The sequence below is a fragment of the Bubalus kerabau genome, chromosome 19 (assembly GCF_029407905.1).
Source record: "Bubalus kerabau isolate K-KA32 ecotype Philippines breed swamp buffalo chromosome 19, PCC_UOA_SB_1v2, whole genome shotgun sequence".
Lineage (NCBI taxonomy): Eukaryota > Metazoa > Chordata > Mammalia > Artiodactyla > Bovidae > Bubalus > Bubalus kerabau.
The window spans coordinates 68,586,291-68,611,156 of record NC_073642.1 but is presented as its reverse complement, the minus strand read 5'-3'; the positions used below and the strand labels follow the sequence as shown (position 1 = coordinate 68,611,156).

General features: G+C 42.3%; 1 protein-coding gene across 10 annotated transcripts in view; it reads right to left on the bottom strand.

The window, feature by feature from the left end:
- Window positions 1-24,213, bottom strand: part of MARK3 (microtubule affinity regulating kinase 3) — a 114,977-nt gene extending 90,764 nt beyond the window's left edge. For 3 of the 10 annotated variants that reach the window (XM_055556442.1, XM_055556443.1, XM_055556445.1), the window contains exon 1: window positions 23,547-24,211. In XM_055556442.1, coding sequence (XP_055412417.1) covers window positions 23,547-23,597 — 51 coding nt within the window. In that variant the 5' untranslated portion in view covers window positions 23,598-24,211. Of the gene's footprint in view, window positions 1-14,556; window positions 14,679-23,546 lie in introns of all 10 variants that reach the window. The other 7 variants (XM_055556439.1, XM_055556440.1, XM_055556446.1 and 4 more) reach the window with 5 other exon arrangements.
- Between the last annotated feature and the right edge of the window lie 653 nt (window positions 24,214-24,866).

The window sequence follows — 24,866 nt, the reverse complement described above, 5'->3', positions numbered from 1 at the left end:
ACCAGTCTTGAACTTCAACTGGGTGTTCAGATAGATGAAGATTATTTTCTGTAATGTGGCTATACCATAAAATAGGAGAAAGAAGATTGCCTTACAGTCATAAGGAACTTAACTTTCCCACATGCTATTAAATACACCAGCACATATTATAGTCAACACACCTTATGATATAGGTAGAACAGGTAACATCACCTGTTAGGGTTAGGTATCATCACCAGATGAGGATACCTTGAGATTTATTCACCACCAAATCACTAGTGAGAAATTCAAAGAGAATATGGATTCTCAACTTCTTTCTAAACTATGCTAACAATGATTTTTAAGACAATGTGTGCCAGACTCTAAAGCCCTTGATAAACATTTGTTGAACAGATGAATACAGTACTCAACATACTCCAAAAAGGTAAAACAAATCATAAACACCTCTAACCACAGTAAACAGAAAGGTGCTCAAATTACAAAGTGCCTGATGAGGACAGCTCTGCGTGCGTGAGCAACCAGCTACCTAGCGCTTCCACTCTCCACATCTCACTGCCTACCTCTCCTGAGCGCTAACTGCTTCCTCTCCTCTCGGGACACTGTCAAGCACCTTCATCCCTTTCTCCTCTCTACGTTTCTGTCCAGGAAAACGCCCCTTGTTTCTCATGTTCGCTCTCTACCTGTAGGTCAAAACAAGCCTGATTCTAGGTGATAAACATAAGAAACTACACTTTGTAACACATTCTTATCAAGGGAAAATAAAAAAATAAAAAAATAAAAAAAAACAACTAGTATTTTACAGTGAGAGCTTAAGAATTTGTGCCATCAACCTCTGAATTCCTCAAAAGATATCCTTTTCAGTATGTCCACATTAATTTCCATCTACATTTTTATATTCCTCTAAGTAAATCTCTGTCGTTCGTGTACCAAGTTTTGAGATAGGTTTTCTTCTATTTTAAGTTTAAAAGACTTTTACAAACTGGTTACAAATCTAAACAACTTTATTCCTGTAGCAAAAAAGATTCTAATTTTCAAATGAGAATTTTGGGAAAATAGCCCATTACAAACGAGGACTAGCAAGGAGAGATAAGGCCTTCAGTGAACAATGTAAAGAAGTAGTGGAAAACAACAGAATGGGAAAGACTAGAGTTCTCTTCAAGAAAACTGGAGATATCAAGGGAACATTTCAGGCAAGGATGGGCACAATAAAGGACAGAATGGCAAGGACCTAACAGAAGCAGGAGACTTAGAAGAGGTGGCAAGAATACACAGAATTGTACAAAAAAGGTCTTAATGACCAGGATAACCACGATGGTGTGATCACTCACCTAGAGCCAGACATCCTGGAGTGTGAAGTTAAATGGGCCTTAGGAAGCATTACGGTAAACAAAGCTAGTGGAGGTGATGGAATTCTAGCTGAGCTACGGAAAGATCCTCAAAGATGATGCTGTTAAAGTGCTGCACTCAATATGTTGGCAAATTTGAAAAACTCAGCAGTGGCCACAGGACTGGAAAAGGTCAGTTTTCATTCCAATCCCAAAGAAGGGCAGTGCCAAAGAATGTACACTGTGTACAACTGCACTCATCTCACACGCTAGCAAGGTAATGCTCAAAACCCTTCAAGCTAGGCTTCAACAGTACGTAAACCGAGACCTTCCAGGTGTACAAGCTGGATTTAGAAAAGGCAGAGGAACCAGAGATCAAATGCCAGCATCTGCTGAATCATAGAATAAGCAAGAGAATCCCAGAAAAACACCTATTATGCTTCATTGACTAGGCTAAAGCTTCTGGCTGTGTGGATCACAATAAACTGTGGAAAGTTCTTAAAGAGCTGGGACTATTACTTGCCTCCTGAGAAAGCTATCTGTATGCAGATCAAGAAGCAACAGCTATTTAAAACCTTACACGGAACAACTGACTGGTTCAAAATTGGGAAAGGAATACAACAAGGAGTATGTCAAGGCTATATATTGTCACCCTGCTTATTTAACTTATATGCAGAGTACATCATGCAAAATGCCAGGCTGGATGAATCACAAGTTGGAATCAAGACTGCAGGGAGAAACAACCACCTCAGATATGCAGATGATATCACTCTAATGGCAGAAAGCGAAGAGTGACTAAAGAGCCTCTTTATGAGGGTGAAAGAGGAGTGAAAAAGCTGGTTTAAAACTCAACATTTAAAAAACAAAGATCACGGCAACCAGTCACGTCATGGCAAGCAGAAGGGGAAAAAGTGGAAGCAGTAACAGATTTTCTTTCCTGGGCTCCAAAAATCACCACAGATGGTGACTGCAACCATGAAATTAAAAGACGTCTGCTTCTTGGAAGGAAAGCTATGACAAACCTAGACAGCATATTAAAAAGCAGAGACATCACTTTGCTGACAAAGGTCCATCTAGTCAAAGCTATGTGTTTTTTTTAGAAGGAAATCAACCCTGAATATTCACTGGAGGGACCTGATGCTGAAGCTCCAATGCTTTGGCCACCTGATGCAAAGAGCCGACTCATTAGTAAAAAAGACCCTGATTCTGGGAAAGATTGAGAGCAGAAGAAGGGGGCAGGAGAGGATGAGATGGTTGGATGGCATCACCGATTCAATGGACATGAGTTTAAAGAAAACTATGGGAGATAGTGAAGGACAGGAAAGCCTGGCATGCTGCAGTCCGAACAGCAACAAAGTACGGTTTTAAAATAATTTTGGTAAACGTGTTTCATATATGCTTATTTCCAAACTAGACATGTTTCCTAAAAACAAGGACAGTAATTTACTATCCCTTGTATCTTAGAACAGTAGTTGACATATATAACGGTACTTAATAAACACTGGAGAGTGAAAAGTGCTAGTTGCTCAGTCGTGCCCAACTCTCTGGGACTCCATGGAAAGCAGCCCACAAGGCTTCTCTGTCCATGGGATTTTCCAGGCAAGGATACTAGAGAGGTTTGCCATCTCCTTCTCCAGGGATCTTCCTGATCCAGGGATCAAACCTGGGTCTCCTGCACTGCAAGCAGATTCTTTACCAACTGAGCCACAGGGAAGCCTTAATAAATATTGGAATGACTAAATAAATGATATCAAAACACTAATCACTGTAGCATCCAGATGGTTAAATTACAAGAAAGTTTTATTTCCCAAATTTCTTTCTTCTATTCAAATATTTATTGAATGATAATGTATAATAGATTTTATATAATTATGAGCTAGGCACTGTTCTGAGTGTCAGAAACCCAGCAGTACATAAAACAAAGTCCCTGTAACCATGAGGTGTATGTCAAGCGGTTTTGCTATTTATACAATGAAAACACAGTTATTAAAATCAAACTACTATTCAAAATTTTGGTTATAAAAGCTTTTTAAATGCAAACATACATTTTTAATTTATATGTTCATAAATTCAACCCTTCATGTATTAGTTTACAGAAAATTAATTTTCTGGAGTGTGGCACAGTTAAGTAGACAAAATATTAACTTTTGCACAAATCAACTGTCTTCTACTACATGTAAAATAGAAATATTAGAAGAACCTTAAAATTCATAGCAGAGAAGGCGATGGCACCCCACTCCAGTACTTCTGACTGGAAAATCCCATGGATGGAGGAGCCTGGTAGGCTGCAGTCCATGGGGTCACGAAGAGTCAGACACGACTGAGCAACTTCACTTTCACTTTTCACTTTAACGCATTGGAGAAGGAAATGGCAACCCACTCCAGTGTTCTTGCCTGGAGAATCCCAGGGACGGGGGAGCCTGGTGGGCTGCCGTCTATGGGGTCGCACAGAGTCGGACACGACTGAAGTGACTTGGCTTAGCTTAAAATTCATAGGCATGAAGTTTATACCTTTGCTTACTCTCCAATCTATTTATAATAAAAAAAAATAACTCCTGAGACTTCTCAGGCGGTCCAGTGGTTAAGACACTGCGCTTCCATGGCAGGGGGCCCAGATCCATCCCTGGTCAGAGAACTAAGACGCCACATGCTGTGCGAAGTAAGGCCAAAACATTAAAAAAACAAAACACAAACAACTGCCCCCCGCCCCCCACTAACTCCTTAGCACTACATCCACTGGTATGTGAGGAGAACAGAGATTTCTGTCTGTTTTGTTCATTATCAGATATTCCCAGAAACTGTAACAGTGCCTACTATGGACTCCTGCAGCACGAATACTAGATGAAGTCAAGGTCCTCTCTGGTCTAAGCCATTACTGCTCGGCCGCTCCATCACCCACTATTTTCTAGCATGATTCTCCCCTCAGTCTGAATGCCCTTTCTTCCATTCAAACCTAAGGACATCCTACTCTTTCCCGTATGCTTGAATCATTTGTCGCCATCTTTAAGCAATCTTCCCTGACTCTCCCTGCATCCCAGCAGAACTGCTTTTTCTTTGGACTCCCAATGTACTTCGCTTATATCTGTCTCTATCTTGCTACTTTGTCATAGACACTTATCCACCACATTACACTGACTTCCTACAGAAACTCACTCAACTTGAGGTTCCACACAGTCATTTGTCCAAGTATGGCCAATGAGATACGAGTGAAAGTGAATATGTCATTTTCATGCTGAAGTCTTTATTGACAGTGCTTGACTCAAGCCCTGTGTTCTTCTGTTCTCCTGAATTTAGAATCCTGTTCAAAGAGTGAAGGTCAGAGGACCAAACGGCCTGGAAATAGAGATCAGGCTTCATGGAGTCAATGTTAAGCCACTAAGATTCTGGTCATGTATGTCACCACAGCATAACCTAGCCTACGTAATACACCCTCATGCAAATAAACACTAATACAAGCCCAAAAAGAAACCTGTATTTTCCCACAAGAGTATAAACTCATATAACAGATTGAAATAGCTGATGTTTGCTAAATTCCAATAGAGTTAAACTCAGAATATTTAGTTTGATAAACTCCTTAAATTTTAAAATCTAAGGTTTTTAACTAAAAAATTCTCTCAGAACAGAAGCAAATTAAACTGCATTTTGATTCTACTTGGCTTCCATCTTCCCCATGCATCCATAAGTAGGCCCAAAGAAGAAAAAATTTCCTAGCATTTTAGCAAATAAATAAATTCTTGTACTAATAGCCAATTTATCCATAAATTTTTTTCTCCCTAAGGTAACAACAAAAAGTGATATAATAGTAGCCACTTTTTGTGGAAGCACTAAAAACCCAACAGGCACTCAAAGCTGTTTAATTTAATCTTTATTAAAGAGTAAAAGAAGGGTGGGATGATTTGGGAAAATGGCACTGAAACATGAATATCATCATATGTGAAATGGATCGCCAGTCCAGGTTTGATGCATGATACAGGGTGCTCAGGGCTGGTGCACTGGGATGACGCAGAGGGACAGTATGGGGAGAGAGGTGGGAGGGGGGGTTCAGGATGGGGAACCACGTGTACATCCATGGCGGATTCACGTTGATGTATGGCAAAACCAATAATATTGTAAAGTAATTAGCCTCCAATTAAAATAAGTACATTTATATTAAAAGGAAAAAAAAAAAAAAAAAAAGAGTAAAAGAGTCCAGATCTTTCTCTCTCTCAGGGAATTGAGCTGAACCATTTTATCCACCAACAACACTAGAACATGGGCAGTGCTACCAAAAATTTTGCAGAACCAAGGCAAAAATAAAAAAGTATTAACAGATTCATAAAGTGTTCATTTTCAAACTAAAGTTTCTGTTTAATGCAAAATATTTAAGCTGCTAGGTAATGTTATTAAGGAGTGGAGCAAAACTGTAGGTATCTACTCAACATCCATACCTCCCTTCTTATCTAACAGAAGCCAGACGTGAATCTGGGGAGAAAACATGGCCAGTGAAATTCTTGTTTTCCCAAACTTCTCTGTAGCTGGAGGTAGCACATGGCTTGGTTCTGGTCAGTTCTCATTAGTGAAAGTCTACTGGGTGGTCCTGGAAAAATTTTGTTTCTCATAAAGGCAGACAGGTACACTAACTAATATGGCCTCTGCCTCCCTCTGCTGCCTTGAATGCAACCACAAGAGCCACAGCTCTGTAAGTTACCCTATAGTTGTAGGTCTCAAACAGGAGAGAAAAGACAAAAATATTTTTAAAAACCACCAACTCCAACAATATTGAATCGCTGAACCAAAGCTAGAGGCCGTCTAGATTTGTTTTGTGAGACAAATAAACCCTTACTTGGTTAAGCCATGGTGTAAGTTAGTTACTTTTAGCCAAAGCACTACTCAACTGTCCCAGGTGCCATATCAATACTGAAGAAAGAAGCGATAAAGAGCGAATGAGAAGGCACTCCATTTTGTTATACATATTAGTTCTTCTTTTAAAATGTGTCTACATGTAGAAGAGCTCTAGAAACTACAAAGAGGTATCACCTCACACCAATCAGAATGGTCACCATCAAAAACCCCAATGTTCACTACAGCACGGAAGCCACCTAAATGTCCATCAGTGAAACATATATATAAAATGGAACAGTGTGTGTGTTCAGTCACTCAATCTGTCTGACTCTTTCCAACCCCATGGACTGTAACCCGACAGGCTCCTCTATCCATGGAATTTTCTAAGCAGGAATACTGAAGCGGCTACTACTAAAAGTCTAGAAAGTTTATTATCTTATGACTGAAAAAAATTTTGAATGAAGTTTAAAACTTTTAATCCAATTCTGAGAATATAAAGAAATACTATTTTGTTAAAAAGAAACAAAACAGGAAATTAACATGATACCATATTAATGAAAGTATAGATTTTGTTCAAATTTCACAAAATTTTATGCTACCGTCCATTATTTGTTTTCATACCTTATTCAAGATTCCCCGTTGTACTTAACTGCATCAAGCAACAAATTCTAGTAAATTCTCTTCTCATTTTTTTTTTGTTACAAATATTTTCTAATTGTCCTTGTTATGGCTTCTTAGATACACCCATCATTTAAAAGTGGACATTTAATTTCAAAAAAAAAAGGACAACCAACAAGGACCTACTGAATAGCACAGGGAACTCTGCTCAATGTGATGTGGCAGCTTAGATGGGAGGGGAGTTTGGAGGGAGAATGGATACATGTATATTAATGGCTGAGTCCCTTTGCTGTCTACCTGAAACTATCACAACGTTGTTATCAGCTATACACCAATATAAAATACAAAGAAAAAAAGTACTGGAGCAGGTTGCCATTCCCTACCCTATGGAACCCAGGCATCAAACCTGTGTCTCTTGTGTCTCCTGCATTGGCAGGTTGGTTCTTTATCGCCAACTGGGAAGCCCCATAATGCAGTATTACTCAGCCATTTAAAAAAAAAAAAAAAGAATGAAACAATGCCATAGGCAGCAACATGGATGGACCTAGAGATTGTCATACTGAGTAAAGTAGGTCAGACAGAATGACAAGTATCATGTGTTATCACTTGTATGTGGAATCTAAAAAAAATGGTAAAAATGAACCTATTTACCAAAAAGAAGCAGAGTCACACATGTAGAAAACAAACTTATGGTTACCAGAGGGAGCAGGTGGGTGGGGGACAAACGAGGGGGCTGGGAGTGGCATGTACACACAACCACAGTGCAACAGGTAACTAACAGCCTACGGTACAGCACAGGGAACTATTCACAACTCTGTAATGCTCGACATGGGAATGAGATCTAAGAGTGGGTGTGTGTATAACTGGCTCACTCTGCTGTACAGGAGAAACTAACACAACACTGTAAATCAACCATACTCCAATAAAAAAAAGAAAACCTGGAGGGAAACAGAGCCTCAGAACATACACTACTGTGCTTATGGTACACAAACGAGAACACACCTTAGACACGTGCACACCGAAGGAGACTGCTTCAACTGCACTTTTTTAAACTGTATGATTCCAGGTTTGCCCCTGGATCTACCTGCTAAAGGACCAACCTGAAATTTGAGAGGCCTACTTAAGAAATCAGGTTTAAATGTCTATAACAACTTTATGCCATATCTGAACTCTTCCTGAACAGAGCTCGGCCTCGTCTATAAAATGTGTGCCCACACATCCTTTCTAATCCTTCAAATAACAAGCCACCTCATTAACACATGAGCAAGATTTTCAAAAGTGGGGGGGGGGGGAGGGATTTACAAAAGTGGGTGGGGGGGGGTCTGCAAAGCCAAACTATGACAGTAAAAAGCTGTTCCACAAGTATTTTATACTTTAGAGATACTCACAAAGTCAAAATTTACTTTTGAAAACAACTGAGCAGTTACTTCATTCACTGAAGGAAACATACCTGTTAGGATTGAATCACTTGTGTTTTTAAAAATTTAGCAAACTGGGAATAGAATGGAACTTTCTCAATCTGACAAAAATCATAGACCAAAAACCCTTTAACAAATATTACACTAAACAGAGACTTTATTTTATTTTTATTTTTTGGCGGCACTGGGTCTTCAGTGCTGCGTATGGGCCTTCTCTAACCGCAGAGAGCTGGGGCTACCCTCCATCTGTGGCGCGTGGGCTTCTCACTGCGGTGGCTTCTCGTTGCAGAGCACGGACTCCACAGCATGACAGCTCAGCAGTTGTAGTGCATGGGCTTAGCCGCCCCATGGCATGTGGGATCTTCCCAGACCAGGGATCAAACCCGTGTCCCCTGCACTGGCAGGCGGATTCTTAACCATTGGACCACCAGGGAAATCCTAAACAGAGAAACTTAGAATCATTTTCTTAAGATCAGAAATAAGACAAAGCTGCCTATTATCATTACCATTATTTAACAAAAAACTGGAGCTCATGGCTAATACTTTTAGGAAAAATTTATAAGAATCTTAAAAAGAGAGAGAAAATGTCATTATTTGTAGATGATATAAACTACCTGCAAACAAAAAGAACTGGAGGTACCACTGGAACTCAAGAGAGAGCTTAGCAAGGTGCAAGATCAACCTATAAACAAAAGTTCCCTACACTAGTAGTAACCTACCACAAAATTTAACTAAAAAATAACCTTCATGATAGCAATAAAAAGTAGGTAGAAATTAACTGAAGACTAACTGAAGCAAGAGCTCCCTGGACAAAGCCTTAAATTTTTAATAAAAGACATAAAAGATACTCTAAATACTGTAAAATGGGAATTCCACACTCTTGGACAGATAATATTATACATTCTACCCAAATTTATCTGTAAGTTCAAGGCAATCTCAATTAACAGTTCCAGCCAGTAGTTTATGAGTAATTTTAAACTTACTCCAAAGTGTACATGAACAAATATTTCATGGCTACCAGGTCAGCCTTAAAAAAGAGTTAAATAAAGCTCAGAAATAAAAAGTGATCAAGGTTAAAACCAGTAATAAGACATACCCGCATCACACTGTACCCTCAAAAGCATGCACTAAGAGCAACCCATCTTTTCTGTGGCTTTCTTGCCAAAAGGATATAACCTTAATCTAATTCTGAGAAAACATTAGACAAACTTAAATTGTGGGATCTCTGACTGGATCTTGAAACACGGAAAGAACCCTGGAGAAAAGCAGGTGACAATTCAAGTAAGTTCTGCAGCCCTTGTTAACGGTATTGGGCCAGCGTTAATTTTCTAGTTTTCGTAATTCTACCACGGTTTGGGCTTCCCCGGTGGCTCAGACGGTAAAGCATCTGCCTGGAATGCAGGAGACCTGGGTTCAATCCCTGGAGAAGGAAATGGCAACCCACTCCAGTACTCTCACCTGGAAAATTCCATGGATGGAGAAGCCTGGTAGGCTACAGTCCATGGGACTGCAAAGAGTCGGACACGACTGAGCGACTTCACTGGTTCACTGGTATCTAAGTGGTCAACATCAGGGGAGACTGAGTGAAAAGTACACATGTACTCTGTACTAATCTCACAATTTTAAGTCTGAACTGATTTTAACATGAAAAGTTTGATAAGCATATACATATAAAGATACAAAGATTACAATATTCTATAAAGCCATACTAATTTTTAAAGAAAAGAAAACCTGTAGGGTATTGGCACAACAGAAAAATAGACAATGCAACAAAACACCAAGATAAAAGCCACTGAATGTACCGGACCATAAGATACAATGAAAGCAATCCTATAAACCAGTGGGGAAAGGACAGACTATTGAGTGGACAGCAGGAGGAAAACTGGTTCACTGGATCAGTCTACAGAGAAAAATAAAACTAGACCCCTATCTAAGTCCCTGTGCAGAAGGGATGTTCCCTTTTAATTTAAAGGGACTAAAAAACCCACATGTGAAATATAAAATGAAATTTAAGAAAATATCCTTGTGAGCCAGATATTTAAGCAAAACCTCAAATGCACAAACTTAAGGCAAACATTCATGTGAGTTACACCAAAATTAAGAGCTTCTGTCCAAAGGGAGTTCTATGAAGATGATAGAAGATACATGCAATGTCTTAAACATACATCGGATTAATACCTAGAAAATCAAAGAGTATCTAAGAATCAACAAGAAAAAAATCATCAAGTAGAAAAGGGACAGAGAAAAAACAGCAATTTATAAAAGGCCCCCAAAGCCAAGAAATATACAGATGTACTACAAAGGTACGTCTAGTGAAGGCTATGGTTTTTCCAGTGGTCATGTATGGATGTGAGAGTTGGACTGTGAAGAAAGCTGAGCGCCGAAGAATTGATGCCTTTGAGCTGTGGTGTTGGAGAAGACTCTTGAGAGTCCCTTGAACTGCAAGGAGATCCAACCAGTCCATTCTAAAGGAGATCAGCCCTGGGATTTCTTTGGAGGGAATGATGCTGAAGCTGAAACTCCAGTACTTGGGCCATCTCATGCGAAGAGTTCACTCACTGGAAGACTCTGATGCTGGGAGGGATTGGGGGCGGGAGGAGAAGGGGACGACAGAGGATGAGATGGCTGGATGGCATCACTGACTCGATGGACGTGAGTTTGAGTGAACTCCAGGAGTTGGTGATGGACAGGGAGGCCTGGCGTGCTGCGATTCATGGGGTTGCAAAGAATCAGACACAACTGAGCCACTGAACTGAACTGAAAAATCATAAAGAAATACAAGTTAACAATGAAGTATCACATTATATTTAGGGCTGGCAAAAAAAAAAAAATTAGAAAACTGGAGAATTCTAACGATGGAGGAACCAGTGTTACAAAAACCCCTGTGCACTACTAGTGGGAGTATGGGCTGATAGAGCCATCCAGGAGAGCAACCTGGAAGTACCTGACATTTCCTGTTTACCCAGGAAATCCACTCCTAGCTACACATCTGCAAGACTTTCTTACACGGCTCCACAAGGAGACATGTATGTAGATATTCATTGTTGCACTGTGTGTGAGTGCATGTATGCAGCAGACAGTCTACCCCTGGCAAGTAGGTAAAATGTGGCAGACTCATACCACAGAAGCGCTCTTCTACAATTAGAGGCAACAGGTTTGATGCATAGATGAGACTGAACTATTTACACAAAGCACAAAACACACACGTTTAAGAACACATATGAGAACACTAACATCTTGGGAAGATAAGGGACATGATATATAGGGATTAACAGGAATAAAAAGAACGGCCTCACACTCATCAAGATGTGACTTCTGCAGCTGAGTTTATGAAAAATTTTCCAAGAATATGAATAATAGGTAAGGGGAACTATTATTGTTCATATGCAGAAATTCAGCCAACTTGGTTTCATTTGTAACAAAACACTTATTACTGGTATTAGGACCTAACAAGACCTAACAAAGGCAGAAGATATTTTTTAAAAAGGTGGCACGAATACACAGAAGAACTACACAAAAAAAGATCTTAAATGACCCAGATAACCATGATGGTGTGATCACTCGCCTAGAGCCAGACATCCTGGAGTCTGAAGTCAAGCAGGCCTTAGGAAGCATCACTGCAAACAAAGCTAGTGGAGGTGATAGAATTCCAGCTGAGCTATTTCAAATCCTAAAAGATGATGCTCAATATGCCAACAAATTTGGAAAACTCAGCAGTGGCCACAGGACTAGAAAAGGTAGGTTTTCATTCCAATCCCAAAGAAAGGCAATGCCAAAGAATGCTCAAACTACCGCACAATTGCACTCATCTCACACGCTAGCAAAGTAATGCTCAAAATTCTCCAAGTGAGGCTTTCAACAGTACATGAACCAAGAAGTTCCAGATGTTCAAGGTGGATTTAGAAACAGCAGAGGAACCAGAGATCAAACTGTCAACATCCGCTGGATCATGGAAAAAGCAAGAGAGTTCCAGAAAGACATCTATTTCTGCTTTATTGACTATGCCAAAGTCTTTGACTGCGTGGATCACAACAAACTGTGGAAAATTCTGAAAGAGATGGGAATACCAGACCACCTGACCTGACTCCTGAGAAATCTGTATGCAGGTCAAAAAGCAACAGTTAGAACCAGACATGGAACAATGGACTCGTTCCAAACTGGGAAAGGAGTTCAGCAAGGCTGTACGCCATCACCCTGCTTATTTAAATTCTATGCAGAGTACATGATGGAAATGCAGGACTGGATGAAGCACAAGCTGGAATCAAGATTGCTGGGAGAAATATCAATAACCTCAAATATGCAGATGACACCACCCTTACAGCAGAAAGCAAAGAGGACACTCTGATGAAAGTGAAAGAAGAGAGTGAAAAAGCTGGGTGAAAACTCAACATTCAAATACAAAGATCATGGCATCCAGTCCCATCACTTCACGGCAAATAGATGGGGAAACAATGGAAACAGCGACAAAGACTTTATTTTCTTGGGATCCAAAATCACTGCAGATGGTGACTGCAGCCTTGAAATTAAAGACACTTGCTCCTGGGAAGAAACGCTATGACAAACCTAGAAAGCATATCAAAAAGCAGAGACATTACTTTGCCAACAAAGGTCTGTCTAGTCAAAGCTATGGTTTTTTCAGTAGTCAAGTATGGATGTAAGAGCTGGACCGTAAAGAAAGCTGAGCACTGAAGAATTGATGCTTCTGAACTGTGGTGTTGGAGAAGACTCTTGAGACTCCCTTGAACTACAAGGAGATCAAACCAGTCAATCCTCAAGGAAATCAGTCCTGAATATTCACTGGAAGGACTGATGCTGAAACTCCAATATTCTGGCCATCTGTTGTGAAGAACTAACTCATTTGAAAAGACCCTGGTGCTGGGAAAGATTGAAGGCAAGAGGAGAAGGAGAAGATCGAGGATGAGATGGTTGGATGGGATCACCGACTCGATGAACATGAGTCTGAGCAAGCTCCAGGAGTTGGTGATGGACAGGGAAGCCTGGCGTGCTGCAGTTCATGGGGTCACAGAGTTGAACACGACGAGTGAGTGACTGAACTGAACTGATTACTGCTATAGCAGATGAAGCATCGTAATAATGAAACATACTGAAAAATAATTTACTTGATTTACCCTCAGAAGAATAAAGCACAAACTGCAGCTAAAGAAAACTGACTCAGTAGCTTCTGACCAGTTAATTACATGCTGGTCTAGTCTAGTCTAAATCACTTCAGTCGTGTCCGACTCTGTGCGACCCCACAGACGGCAGCCCACCAGGCTCCCCCGTCCCTGGGATTCTCCAGGCAAGAACACTGGAGTGGGTTGCCATTTCCCTCTCCAATGCATGAAAGGCAAGTCGCTTAGTCGTGTCTGACTCTTAGCGACCCCATGGACCATCATTAAATAACAGGCTCTACAGAGGAATAAAACAAATAGAACATAGGCACACAGTTTATCTGGGGAGCTAACGGAGAACAGTTACTGAAACGAGGGGCAATCCCTGCCCCATGAGAAAATCAAAGTGTGAATACTCCAAGCACCACCCAACAGGTTTGTGAGAAATGTGTGGAGTTTTCACCTTGCTATTAAAGCAATAGGTTAATTTTATTCAATTTTTAATTTATTTTTAAAAATATATTCCCAAATATTTCAACACCTAATATAAAAAAGTAAGATTCTACATTCCTCTTTTCATATTGTCTTTAAAATCTGGAATATACTTTATATTCACAAGACATCTTAACTCAGACCAGTCACATGTCAAGGGCTCAGTAGCCACACACAGCTGGTAGCTACTGTGCTGGACAATGCAGCTCTAAGCACTCAGACAACGTGACCACATTCGGGCAAGATGAAGGAAAAACAGGTGTCCAAGATGAAGGAAAAAAAAGGGGATGGAGTCTTTGAAAGACAAGTAGCAGAGTTTTAAAGGAAGATGAAGGCCATTTCAAGCCAGACATGAGCACAAGGAAAGCTTAAAAAGCTTGGAGGTGCCGGGAGAGACATCCCTTAACCTGAAGGTCCAGCCAATTTCACCTCTCATAATTCTTTCACATACCTCTAACACTGAAAAAAAAAATTTGCTTAATTCCTTGACATCGTGACTGCTGGAAATTTCTTCTCTTCCTGTTCTTGACTAGGCTGGCCCTTCTGTCTTGCATCCCCTTGCTTTAGTTAATTTCTACACTGAAGTACTTGACTAAGAGCTCCCTGATGGTAAGAATTCTCTCTGTATTCTTAGAACACAGGACCTGGCAACCAGCAGGTGTGAAACTGCTAGGTGAACAGTCAAGGAGAACAGGCGAATGGTTAGAAAAAACAAAACGTGAATCAGTAACTTTGAATAATAAACCAGACTTTAGATTACCCAGTTTTCTAGAATAACACTACAAAAGCTACCTGAAGAGGGAATTTGACATTTACATGCAGAACCCTCGTCACGTGGAGCAGACCCGGCCAAGCACTTCTTGGTGTCAGTTTCTTCAGTCACAACAACCCTGAATAGATGATGTTACTCTCTTCTGTTAAATAAAAAGATATAATGTATAGCATGCTGATTATATAATATTGAACACATAACACTAAATTATATATTTGAAAGCAGCTAAGAGAGGAGATTTTAAAATTCTCGTGAACAGAAAAAAAACCTTAATTATATGTGGTGATGAATATTAACTAGACTCATTGTGGTGATCATTTCACAACATATACAAATATAAAATCATTATGTTGTACACCTGAAACTAATATGATGCTACATGTCAATTATATCAATAAGTTTTTAATCATATTAAAAAATTTTAAATGAGGCACAGACAAGTAATTAACTTGCCCATGGTCAAATACTTGTATTAGTATTGGAAGACCAGGTTCAAACGCAAGCCTCTAACTCCACATCTGAATTTCTCTCATGTTTTGCTGCTCCTTCTTTTGGGCTCCACATCTGGTCCACTCTACACCAGAAGTGTCTTCAGAATCTCTCCCTCAACCACAGTCTTAGGCTCCCATCTTTACCTCTGACTTCCAAGCCCAGACTCTTTCCATTAAGCCTCCCTTTAAGAAAGCTATCTGAGGTTTTAAAAAAGGAGAAAGAAGATGAATTCATTGGAACTACATAAAGAAGAGGCTGAAGACACAGGACATGAGAGATCAAAGAAATGACAACACAGAGATGAGATGAAAAGACCAAGTAACAAGCATTAATGATGGCTAGCATTTATCTATGACTTATGATGTGCCAGGCACCATTCTAAATGCTTTACCCATACTGTCCCATTTAATCACTAATTCAACCAATATTTATTTACTGATCACCTGTAATAAATGACCAGCATGTTCTAGGTATTTGAAATAGTATCAATAAACAAAACAAATATTTCTGCTCTCATGGAGTGTTCAGTATGCCACAGGAGATCGACAAAACACAATAAACCTAAGAAATATATAAACTATATACTATGTTAAAGGTAACAACACAATGGGGATTAAGAAAAAAAAACTAGATCAGGGTTAGGCAGGTCGGGAGGGACATCAATGGTTAGAGCAAGCCTCACTGAGGTGATGCCTGAAAAGAGGAGAAGGTGAGAGAATTAGCCATGTGGGTACCTGGAACAAAAGTGTTCAGACAAAGAGAAGAGCCAACGCCAAGGCACTGAGGCTGGAGTGTCCCTGGTGTATTCAAAGAACAGCAAGGCAAGAGATGAGAACAGAGAGGTAAGGGAGGCCATGGCATGGAAGGTATTCTAACAGCCCCATGAGGTGATTACTACCACCAATCCCATTCTATAGATGACACATGAAGAAGTTAAATAACTTGTCCAAGGTCACACAAAAAATGCTAGGTCAGATTATAAACTCGAAGAGTTACTATTACAGTGGCTGGGAAACATGACCCCAAAGTCTCTGACTCCCATTACAAGGGCTATGTCCCTTCCACTTGAATCTGGGTGCCCATGACTGCTTTAGCATTCTAAGAACTGATACTATGTGACCTCTGAGGATAGGCCGTAAAAGCCAAGCAGCTCTGTCTTGTTTGCTAAAATATCAAGCCACCTCGTGTCTGATCACACTGAGGCCTCCAGGCTGGAGAGGCCCACATAGTGGCTCTGACCAAGAGCCCCAGCAGCCTTTTGACAATACCTGTCAACGTGCCAGATTAAGAAGTAGTCTTAGGTGCCTCAGCTGGTAAAGAATCTGCCTGCAATGCAGGAGACCTGGGTTCGATCCCTGGGTTGGGAAGATTCTCCTGGAGAAGAGCTACCCACTCCAGCATTCTGGCCTGGAGAATTCCATGGACTGTATATAGTCCACGGGGTCGCAAAGAGTCAGACACGACTGAGTGACTTTCACTTTCACTTAGGATATGCATCTTTCAACCCAGCTGTTAAATCCCCAAGCCTTTCATGATATCCCAAGTGAAGTCCCACATATAAGTCATTCCCACTTGAATTACACTACTCACACAAAATCTGCGAGTATAATGAAACAGTTGTTGTTTTATACTACTAAGCTGTGGAGTGGCTAGTTCCACAGGAATAATAAGTAGGATAACTATATAATAAGCAGGAAATAAATGTTAAGCACCTGACCTAACAGAAACAGAAAAAGAAACTAGAATACATTACCATGGTTATGTCGAAGGTTCTTTATCACTGAAACTCTTTAATGTCTAGAAGGCAACCTTCTTTTAAGAAAAAAAGTATGAAGTTCCTTTAGACCATTTCACTAGTGAAGCTAACACATGCCTATGAATACCAAGGCAAGTCTGGGACAGGCAAGAGCTACACAAGGGAAGGAAGACACGGAAAGAGGTGGAGACAGTATGTGAACGGAGTGCCACCAAAAACACCTCATGTGCGTTCAACAATGAAAGTTGCCTGCCCAGCTTAAATTATGCTTCCGGACAAAGAATGGTAAGGCTAAGGGCAGAAGGCTATGTTAGGAAATTGTTCTACGTGTACTCCTCTCTGGGATTCTCATTTTAATCTGCTACTGTGGTCAATGAAGTCATAAAGGTACTGACTATAAAAAGAATGGGGCTATATAAAATTCTAGAATAAGACCCTTGAGTTCAGCTTACTCCAACTTCATATGAAACTCTCCCAAAATAGATTTTCATATAAAATGTCCTAATGGTCACGTGCAGTTGTGAGAGCTGGATCATAAAGAAGGCAGAAAGCCAAAGAATGGATGCCTTTAAACTGTGGTGCTGGAGAAGACTCCTGAAAGTCCCTTGGGCAGCAAGAATATCAAACCAGTCAATCTTAAGTGAGATCAACCCTAAATATTCACTGGAAGGACTAATGCTGAACCTGAAGCTCCAGTATTTTTGTCATTTGATGTAAATAGACGACTCAATGGAAAAGTCCCTGATGCTGGGGAAAATTGAGGGCAGAAGGAGAAGAGGGCGTCAAAGGATGAGAAGGCTGGATGGCTTCACCGATACAACGAACATGAACTTGGGCAAACTCGGGGAGATGGTGAGGGATAGGGAGGCCTGGTGTGCTCAGACCATGGAGTCACAAAGAGTCAAAGACATGACTAGACGAATGAACAATACAAGTCCCACAATATTTAACCTCCACCCCCAAGCAACTGCCTATTAGTGAGAAATACAAACAAAACATCTTAAGCTTTGTTCAAGCTTCAGCTGTGAACACCAAGATCCCAGGTAACCCAGATACAATAAGGTAGAAACAATGCCTTGTCTAGTCTACACAACACTGTATAAGACTAACCAACCATCGCCAAGCAGCTCAGGTGACCTAAGGGCAGTGCTAAAGAATCTAGTTTGAAGAAAAAGCTGGACTCGCCTCAAAAGTCATTTTCTTCCAGTGCCGCCAGCTGCCCTCTCGATTACTGTACAGGCAGGTGCGTGTGGGTCAGCACAGACCCTTTGTGACTATTGTAGACCAATTCCAAGCACATTCTTTAAATTCCTGTGTAAGACAACACTCAAGTTGGGAGATTCCCAAGGAAGAGATCTGTTTTCTCATTATTTTGAAAGTTTAAAATGGATGGGAGACAAGTGAATTTATACTTTTATCTTCCCAGTGGTGATCAGAAGTAGCTATATGACTACTTCTGTAAGTAAGCTATGACTCTTACTTCCAGCTTGGAAACAAATTCCAGGGATAATATCTAGCCATGTTTTAGAATCCAGAGCAATCCTCTTTGAAATTAAAGGTAACAGGTACTATTAATTCATATTAAACTGTGTATGACTCTCTTAAAACTAATTACAGTCCAAACAATCATGCACTACACAATCAAAGGGGCGTCCCAGATGGAGCAGTGGTAAAGAACCCACCTGCCACTGCAGGAGACACAGGAGATGTGGGTTCTATCCCTGGGTCAGGAAGAGCCCCTGGAGTAGGAAATGGCAACCCACTCCAGTGTTCTTGCCTGGAGAATTCCACAGAGGAGCCTGGAAGGCTCCATGCCCATGGGGTTGCAAAGCAGTCAGACAAAACCAAGCCTACACACACACACACACACACACACACTCACACACACACACGATCTAAACGAAAAATATTCTACTCATCGAAAATTTCCACCTTCACCTAATTTATATAAAAAAAGAAATGAAAACAACTCTCAAATTGAATAAGATCTTTTCCCAAACACTTTAACCCAATAAAAAATATTAATTCTTCAGAAAGCAACCTTTTTTTTAAAGGCCCAAACAGCTTAATTCAAAAGACAGTTGTGCTTAGAAGTTAAGCAGATTAAATGAAACCACACTACATGTTTTAAATTAAATACTATATAAAGTACTTAGTACTGTTGCCTGATACATAGTTAGTAACCAACAACCAGTAACTGTTTTTATTCTCGATAACCTCACTTTCAACAAAGAACTAATTTTAAAACTCAAGGAACCTGAAAATGTTATTGAAACCACCGAAATCTCTTCTTCAGTCACAATACAATCTAAAGGAACATAATTTAGTCAGCAAGCCTTCACGGAATACTAACACAGCAATTCTTTAAAGTGTGATCTCTAGATCTGAAGCATTAACATCATCTGGTAGAACTTGTTAGAAATGCAAACTCTAGGACCCCAAAGCTAGAATCAAGGTCTGGGGGTGAAGCCCAGCCATCAGAGCTTCCATAAGCCCTCCAGGCAGTGTGTGCTCCAGTTTGAGAGTTAGCAGGCTAGTTTCACAGAGCTCGGGGTGCTGTGTTCTGCAAGGACTGGGAGCCCAAAGACAGAGGAGTGATATAGTTCCTAGGTAAATCCTCCATGGAGCCTAGCGCAGTGCCACACACAAAGCAAGCACTCAGGTCTGAGCAGGGTAATAGTCAAACAGCCAGTGGCTGGCTAGACAATAACAACATCAGTTTATTATTTCACAGAGGTAAGAAATTCTGATGACTGTTTGCATTAACAAATAATGCACTAAGTCAGGACACAATGTGCACACACATCAGGAGCTGTTTAACTGGCAAAGTACTCCAGGGCCTCTGGTACTTTGGCAAGTAACCCAGGCTTACTTACCAAGTGTCATATGCTTTGAATGTAAGTGGAAAATACATTTCAAATTTACCAGTACACAATTTGTTCATGACCTCTATGCAAGTCAACTGCGGAACATAAACTAAAATGCAAACTTTTTGCTGCCTTTAAAAAAAAGCATTTTGTTTCACATATTAGCCATCTATAATATGTGGACCCAATATAGATTCTAATTTAAACAAACTGTTTAAAAAAAAAAAAAGACAACTGAGGAAACTTGAACACTGCTAACTAGATATTTGATATTAAAAAATTATGACAGAGGATTAAGATTACATTTTTGAAGAAGCTTTATCTCTTCTAAAAGCTTTAGAGATGAAATGATATGTACTGAGCTTGATTCTTAGGGACAGAACATATAAAATTTGTCTGGTCACTGAGCTGCTGAGTACATAGGAATGGGGGGGCTAACTATATACCAGGGTTGAGAACTCTGGCTCTATTGCCATTTTGGCTATTTCTTTGTTGAGGGGGTAGGGGGCACTGTGCTATGTATTGTAAAATGCTTAGGTGCATTCCTGGTCAGGAGCAACCCTCTTCCCTGTGACAACCAAAACCAACACTGTCCAATGTCCACTGGGGGCCAGACTTGTCCCCAGTTGAGAACCACTGATAAATACCTATTAAATTCTATTTGCTTTCCATAGAAAAATATTTTTAAAAGTCTACTTTTAATTATACTCTATGTATTGGTACAACTGCATCTCCCTAGTTGAATAATTACTACATAAAATTTAGAGAAACAGCCTGATACACAAAAAAGCAGAGAGGACTGGGATGGAGATCTGAGGCCTAGTAGATGCTCTGCTGCTCAAGTCAATAGTTGCAAGCAGCTCCTGTCACCTTTTTGAGCCTCAACATCTTCATTAGGTCCAACTGTTTGACTAGTCCTTTTGAGGTTTTTTTTGTTTGTTCTTTTTATCCTTTTAAGTTTTAAAAGCTAACAGTCTATCAGCTAAAGGTGGATATTCAAATCTGGAAATCAAATAAATGAAAATAGAGTAGTGTACCACCATGAAGAGAATTTTCTTTTTGCAAATTATCTGCCTTTTATTTTTCTTGACCTATAAAAGCAACAGTCTTTACACAATTATATATAATTATTTAAAATTTAAGTAAGATTCCTGGGGTAAGCAAAATAGAATCTTTTTACAAAATATAAAGACAAAGCTAATTGTCGTATCAGCCAAAATTGTCCATCAACTGGTGAACGGATTGAAAAAAAAAAAACAGTTACACACCCAAACAATGAACTACTTACTACTCAGCAATAAAAAGCAATGAACTACTGATACACAAACACACATAAATCCCAGAAATGGTATGCCAAATTAAAGATGCTAGCCACAAGATTATATGCTCTTTGATGCCATTCAAATAACTTTTAGAAAAGGAGAAACTACAGAGACAGGTAACAGATCCATAGTTGCCAACAGCTGGGGGAAGGGAAAGGGAATTGTAAAGAAACACAGGGCACCTTTTCGGGCAATGGCAACGTTCTCTAACCGTGACAGTGATTACATAACTATACATTTGTCAAAACTCATCAAACGGCACACTTGGGAGGACTGAATGTTCTATCTCAACATACACAACTTAAAAGAGCTGCCCATCAGACTGAGAACTCCCATTCATTCTTGAACCCTCATCACTCAATTGGCAAGAAGTCTAACACTCAGTTCAGTAGTATCAGGTAAATAACATTGTATATGCCAGACAAACACCACACAAGGTATCACACTGTGAAAAATACACAACTACTTTCAGAACATGTCAATACCAGAGTTAAAAAGACAGCATGGTGCAATAATGAAATGATGTGCTACAAACCTCTATTTCACCACTGTCAGAAATTCAATTTAAATACATTCCAAGAGAATAAAGGCACACTCCATACCCCACATTTTTTTTAAACTTAGTAATTTCTAATGACACACAAAAAGATTACACCATAATTCAACAAATTCAACAGAGAACCAGTAAAGACCCATTTGGTGTAAACCCTTCATTATCACAAATCTGCTATCATTGTTTCTGATTATAGTTTACTTAGAAACTATGGAGCTCCTGGGACTTCCCTGGTGGTCCAGTGGTTAACACTCTGCACATCCACTGCAGGGGGCCCAGGTTCCATGCCTGGTGAAGGAACTAAGATCCCACATGCCAGGCAGTGCAGTCAAAAAATAGAAAAATAATAATAGTAACAAAATAGGAAGTATGGACCTCCTGCTCTGGTTCAATGTAAGACTGTGCTTCTCTGAGTGAAAGTCAATGATGTAAGTTAACTCACATTTTTGCTTGCTCCACTCTACACAGTCAAAGAACAAGAAAACAATGAAGAATTAGGTTCTATGAGAAAATGAATTCACCAATTCACCTTGTCTAGATTTTCTATTACTTTTTATGTAATTTTCTAATCCATGTCATGAAAAGGTACATACATCACTGTGCTACTGATTTACCAGGTTAAAGAACATTAAATATCATCCATTAATATACCAAAAGGATGCTTTAAGCCAAGATTTACATAAACAGATTAAATCACCTAATAGTTATCCAGCAAATAAGTGGCATTTTGAAGATTAAAATGAAGGTATTTGATACCACTACGTCACAAGGTCTCAGGACGTTATTGAAAGCATGATAACAGGCAGAGCAAGGAAGCTTTTCCTAAGTGACAGCATTTTCTTGCCAGGAATTACCTCATAACACTTATAATAAAAGGCCAGTGAAGTTTCATTACAAGTTATTTTCCAGATTTTTTTTTTAACTTTTTATTTTGTATTGGGGTATAGCCGATTAGCAATGCTGTAAGTTTCAGGTGAGAGGGACTATACGTGTATCCCTTCTCCCCCAAACTCCCCTCCCATTTAGGCCCCCCCACAACACTGAACAGTTTCATGCGCTACACATCAGGTCCTTGCTGGTTATCCACACAGCAGTGTGTACATGTCCATCCCTCCCTCCCCACCCCCAACCTAGATGTTTTCGTTTTTAACAGACGATAACTCACAGCTAGACTGAACAGTGCCGAAGCCAGAGCTAGAATAGAGTTCCAATCGCACTGGGACAGAAGCAACATCGCTCCTATGGAATTTTTACTACAAGTTGTCAGTCACTAAAACTGCTGTTCCTTGCCTTTTTAAAAAGTTCACACGAACAAGAGCCAAGGTTCCTTTTACAAAATCATAGAATGGGAGTGCCAGGATGGACCAGAGAGCTCATCTAAGCCAAGTTCTTTTCAGGAAGGAAAAGAGCTAAGCCCAGAGTGGGTGACCCTCGGCTAGGTACTGCGAGGCAGGCAGCCTGACTACACACCTTCCTTTGAAAGGTGCTCAACCAACTCCTTCAAAACAGCCGTCTGGAAACGCGGCTGCTCCTCGGTAAGTCTAAACTCTCTCCAAGAACTTCTAAATAGGTCTGGAGTTCCACCTAAGGGGGCCGAAAAGATCCCTCAGAGGGCGCTTACTTCTAGTGACTGTCACTAAACTCAGCTGCAGACGATTTACAGAACGAGGCAAAAAGGACCAATCAAGTACGTTGAGTCAACACCACGAACCAGTTTTTAGCCGGAGAGCCTCTCAAGAGCCGCCTACTTCATCTGAACGAGTCCAGCAGCGGAGACCCGACACCCGCTCCGAGCGCCCACTGCGCGGCCACCGCCTCTCAGGACCGCGGGCGGCCACGCTGCAGCCTCCACGCGTCGCTTCCGAGGGAGCCCCCGGCGTCGCCACGGAGGCGCTTCCCGCCCCGCGCGTTCAGGAAACCGGCCGCCCCCCGAACCCCGGGGGGCGAGGGGAGGGATGCGGCCGCGCTCCCGGGGGCGGCGCGCGGAGACCCGACCCGGGCGGCCGCCGAGGTTACTCACGTTCTCAGTGTCCCGTTCATTCACCGTCGGCAACGGGGTCCTAGTGGACATTTTACTTCACTTCACTTCACAACGTGAGGGCGAAACAAAACAGCGCGGCCCCGGGGCCGGCGTCGCGGCGTCGAGCGCCCGGCGGTTCCGGAGCGGCGCCGCGGGAGGGCGGCTCCCCTCCCCCACGGCCGTCTAGAACCCGGGCCGGGCCCGGGCCGTCTCCCGGAGGGTCGCGGGGCTCATGCTCCCCCGGCCCCGGCGGCCGCGCCGAGGAGCCCCGCGGTCGGCGGTGGCGGGGCCGGGCCGGCGGCGGCGGCGGCGGGCTGCGGCTCGGCCCGCCGGCGTCCCCACGCCTCAGGGCGCCCCGCAGGCCCGGACCCCCTCGCCTCCTCCTCCGCCCCCGCCCGTCGCGCCGCGGATTTCAGCGCCGGAGCCTCCACACAGCGCCGCCGGCGGCCCCTGAAGTAGAGGATGTGGAGTGCGAGACAGGTCCCCGCGAGCTGCGGGCGCCGACCATGGAGGGGACTGCGGAAGCGCCGCCTGCGCCTGGCTGCTCTTCTCCCTCCGGCTCGATTTCCGCCTCAGCCTCCGCCCGGTGGCTGCCGACACCGCCGCTCCCGGCACCTTCGAGCCTCACGGACCCAAGATGGCCGCCTCTCGGCTTCCTTTGCTGCCTCCGGATGCCGGAAGTGACGACACCGCCGCCTCCCGGAGTTCGGCCAATCAGCGCGGCCCGAGCAACCCGGCCGGACTGCTGTTGCTAGGGGCGACTCCCGGGTCGAGGGGGCGGCACCCATTGCCGGGAAGGGCTGGCTGGTACCGGCGGGCGGCTGGGGCGGCTGGGGCGGCTGGGGCGGCTGGGGCGGCTGGGGCGGCTGGGGCGGCTGGGGCGGCTGGGGCGGGGGGTTCCCGGTGTCCTGAGCACGCGGCCCTCGGGAAGGAGCCGGCAAATGGTCCTGGGCGGCGGCCTGAGCTAGGCGTTTGTAGCGTCGATGGAGCGCCTGCTATGTGCAACAGCCGAGGTCGCGTCCCTCAAAAGCTGGGAGCGCGCCGCATGTAGATGGAGCCGTGACAGTAGTTTTGGGGCCAGGGCTGCGGGGAGGAGCATCGTTAACGGTGACCCGGGAACCGTGAACTCAGTCATCTTTCCTGCCCCCTGCACGCTGAGCAGCCCTGGGCTGAGATCAGCATCCTGAGGGCAGCAGGCCCGTCCCGCCCACGAGGAACTCGCGGTCGGGAGGGAGATAGACCTGGACGCAGCTTGCAGAAGGAAGAGTGCTCCAAGGGGGCCCGGAGCCCTAGAGTCCCCCTGGGACCACTGCCTGAACC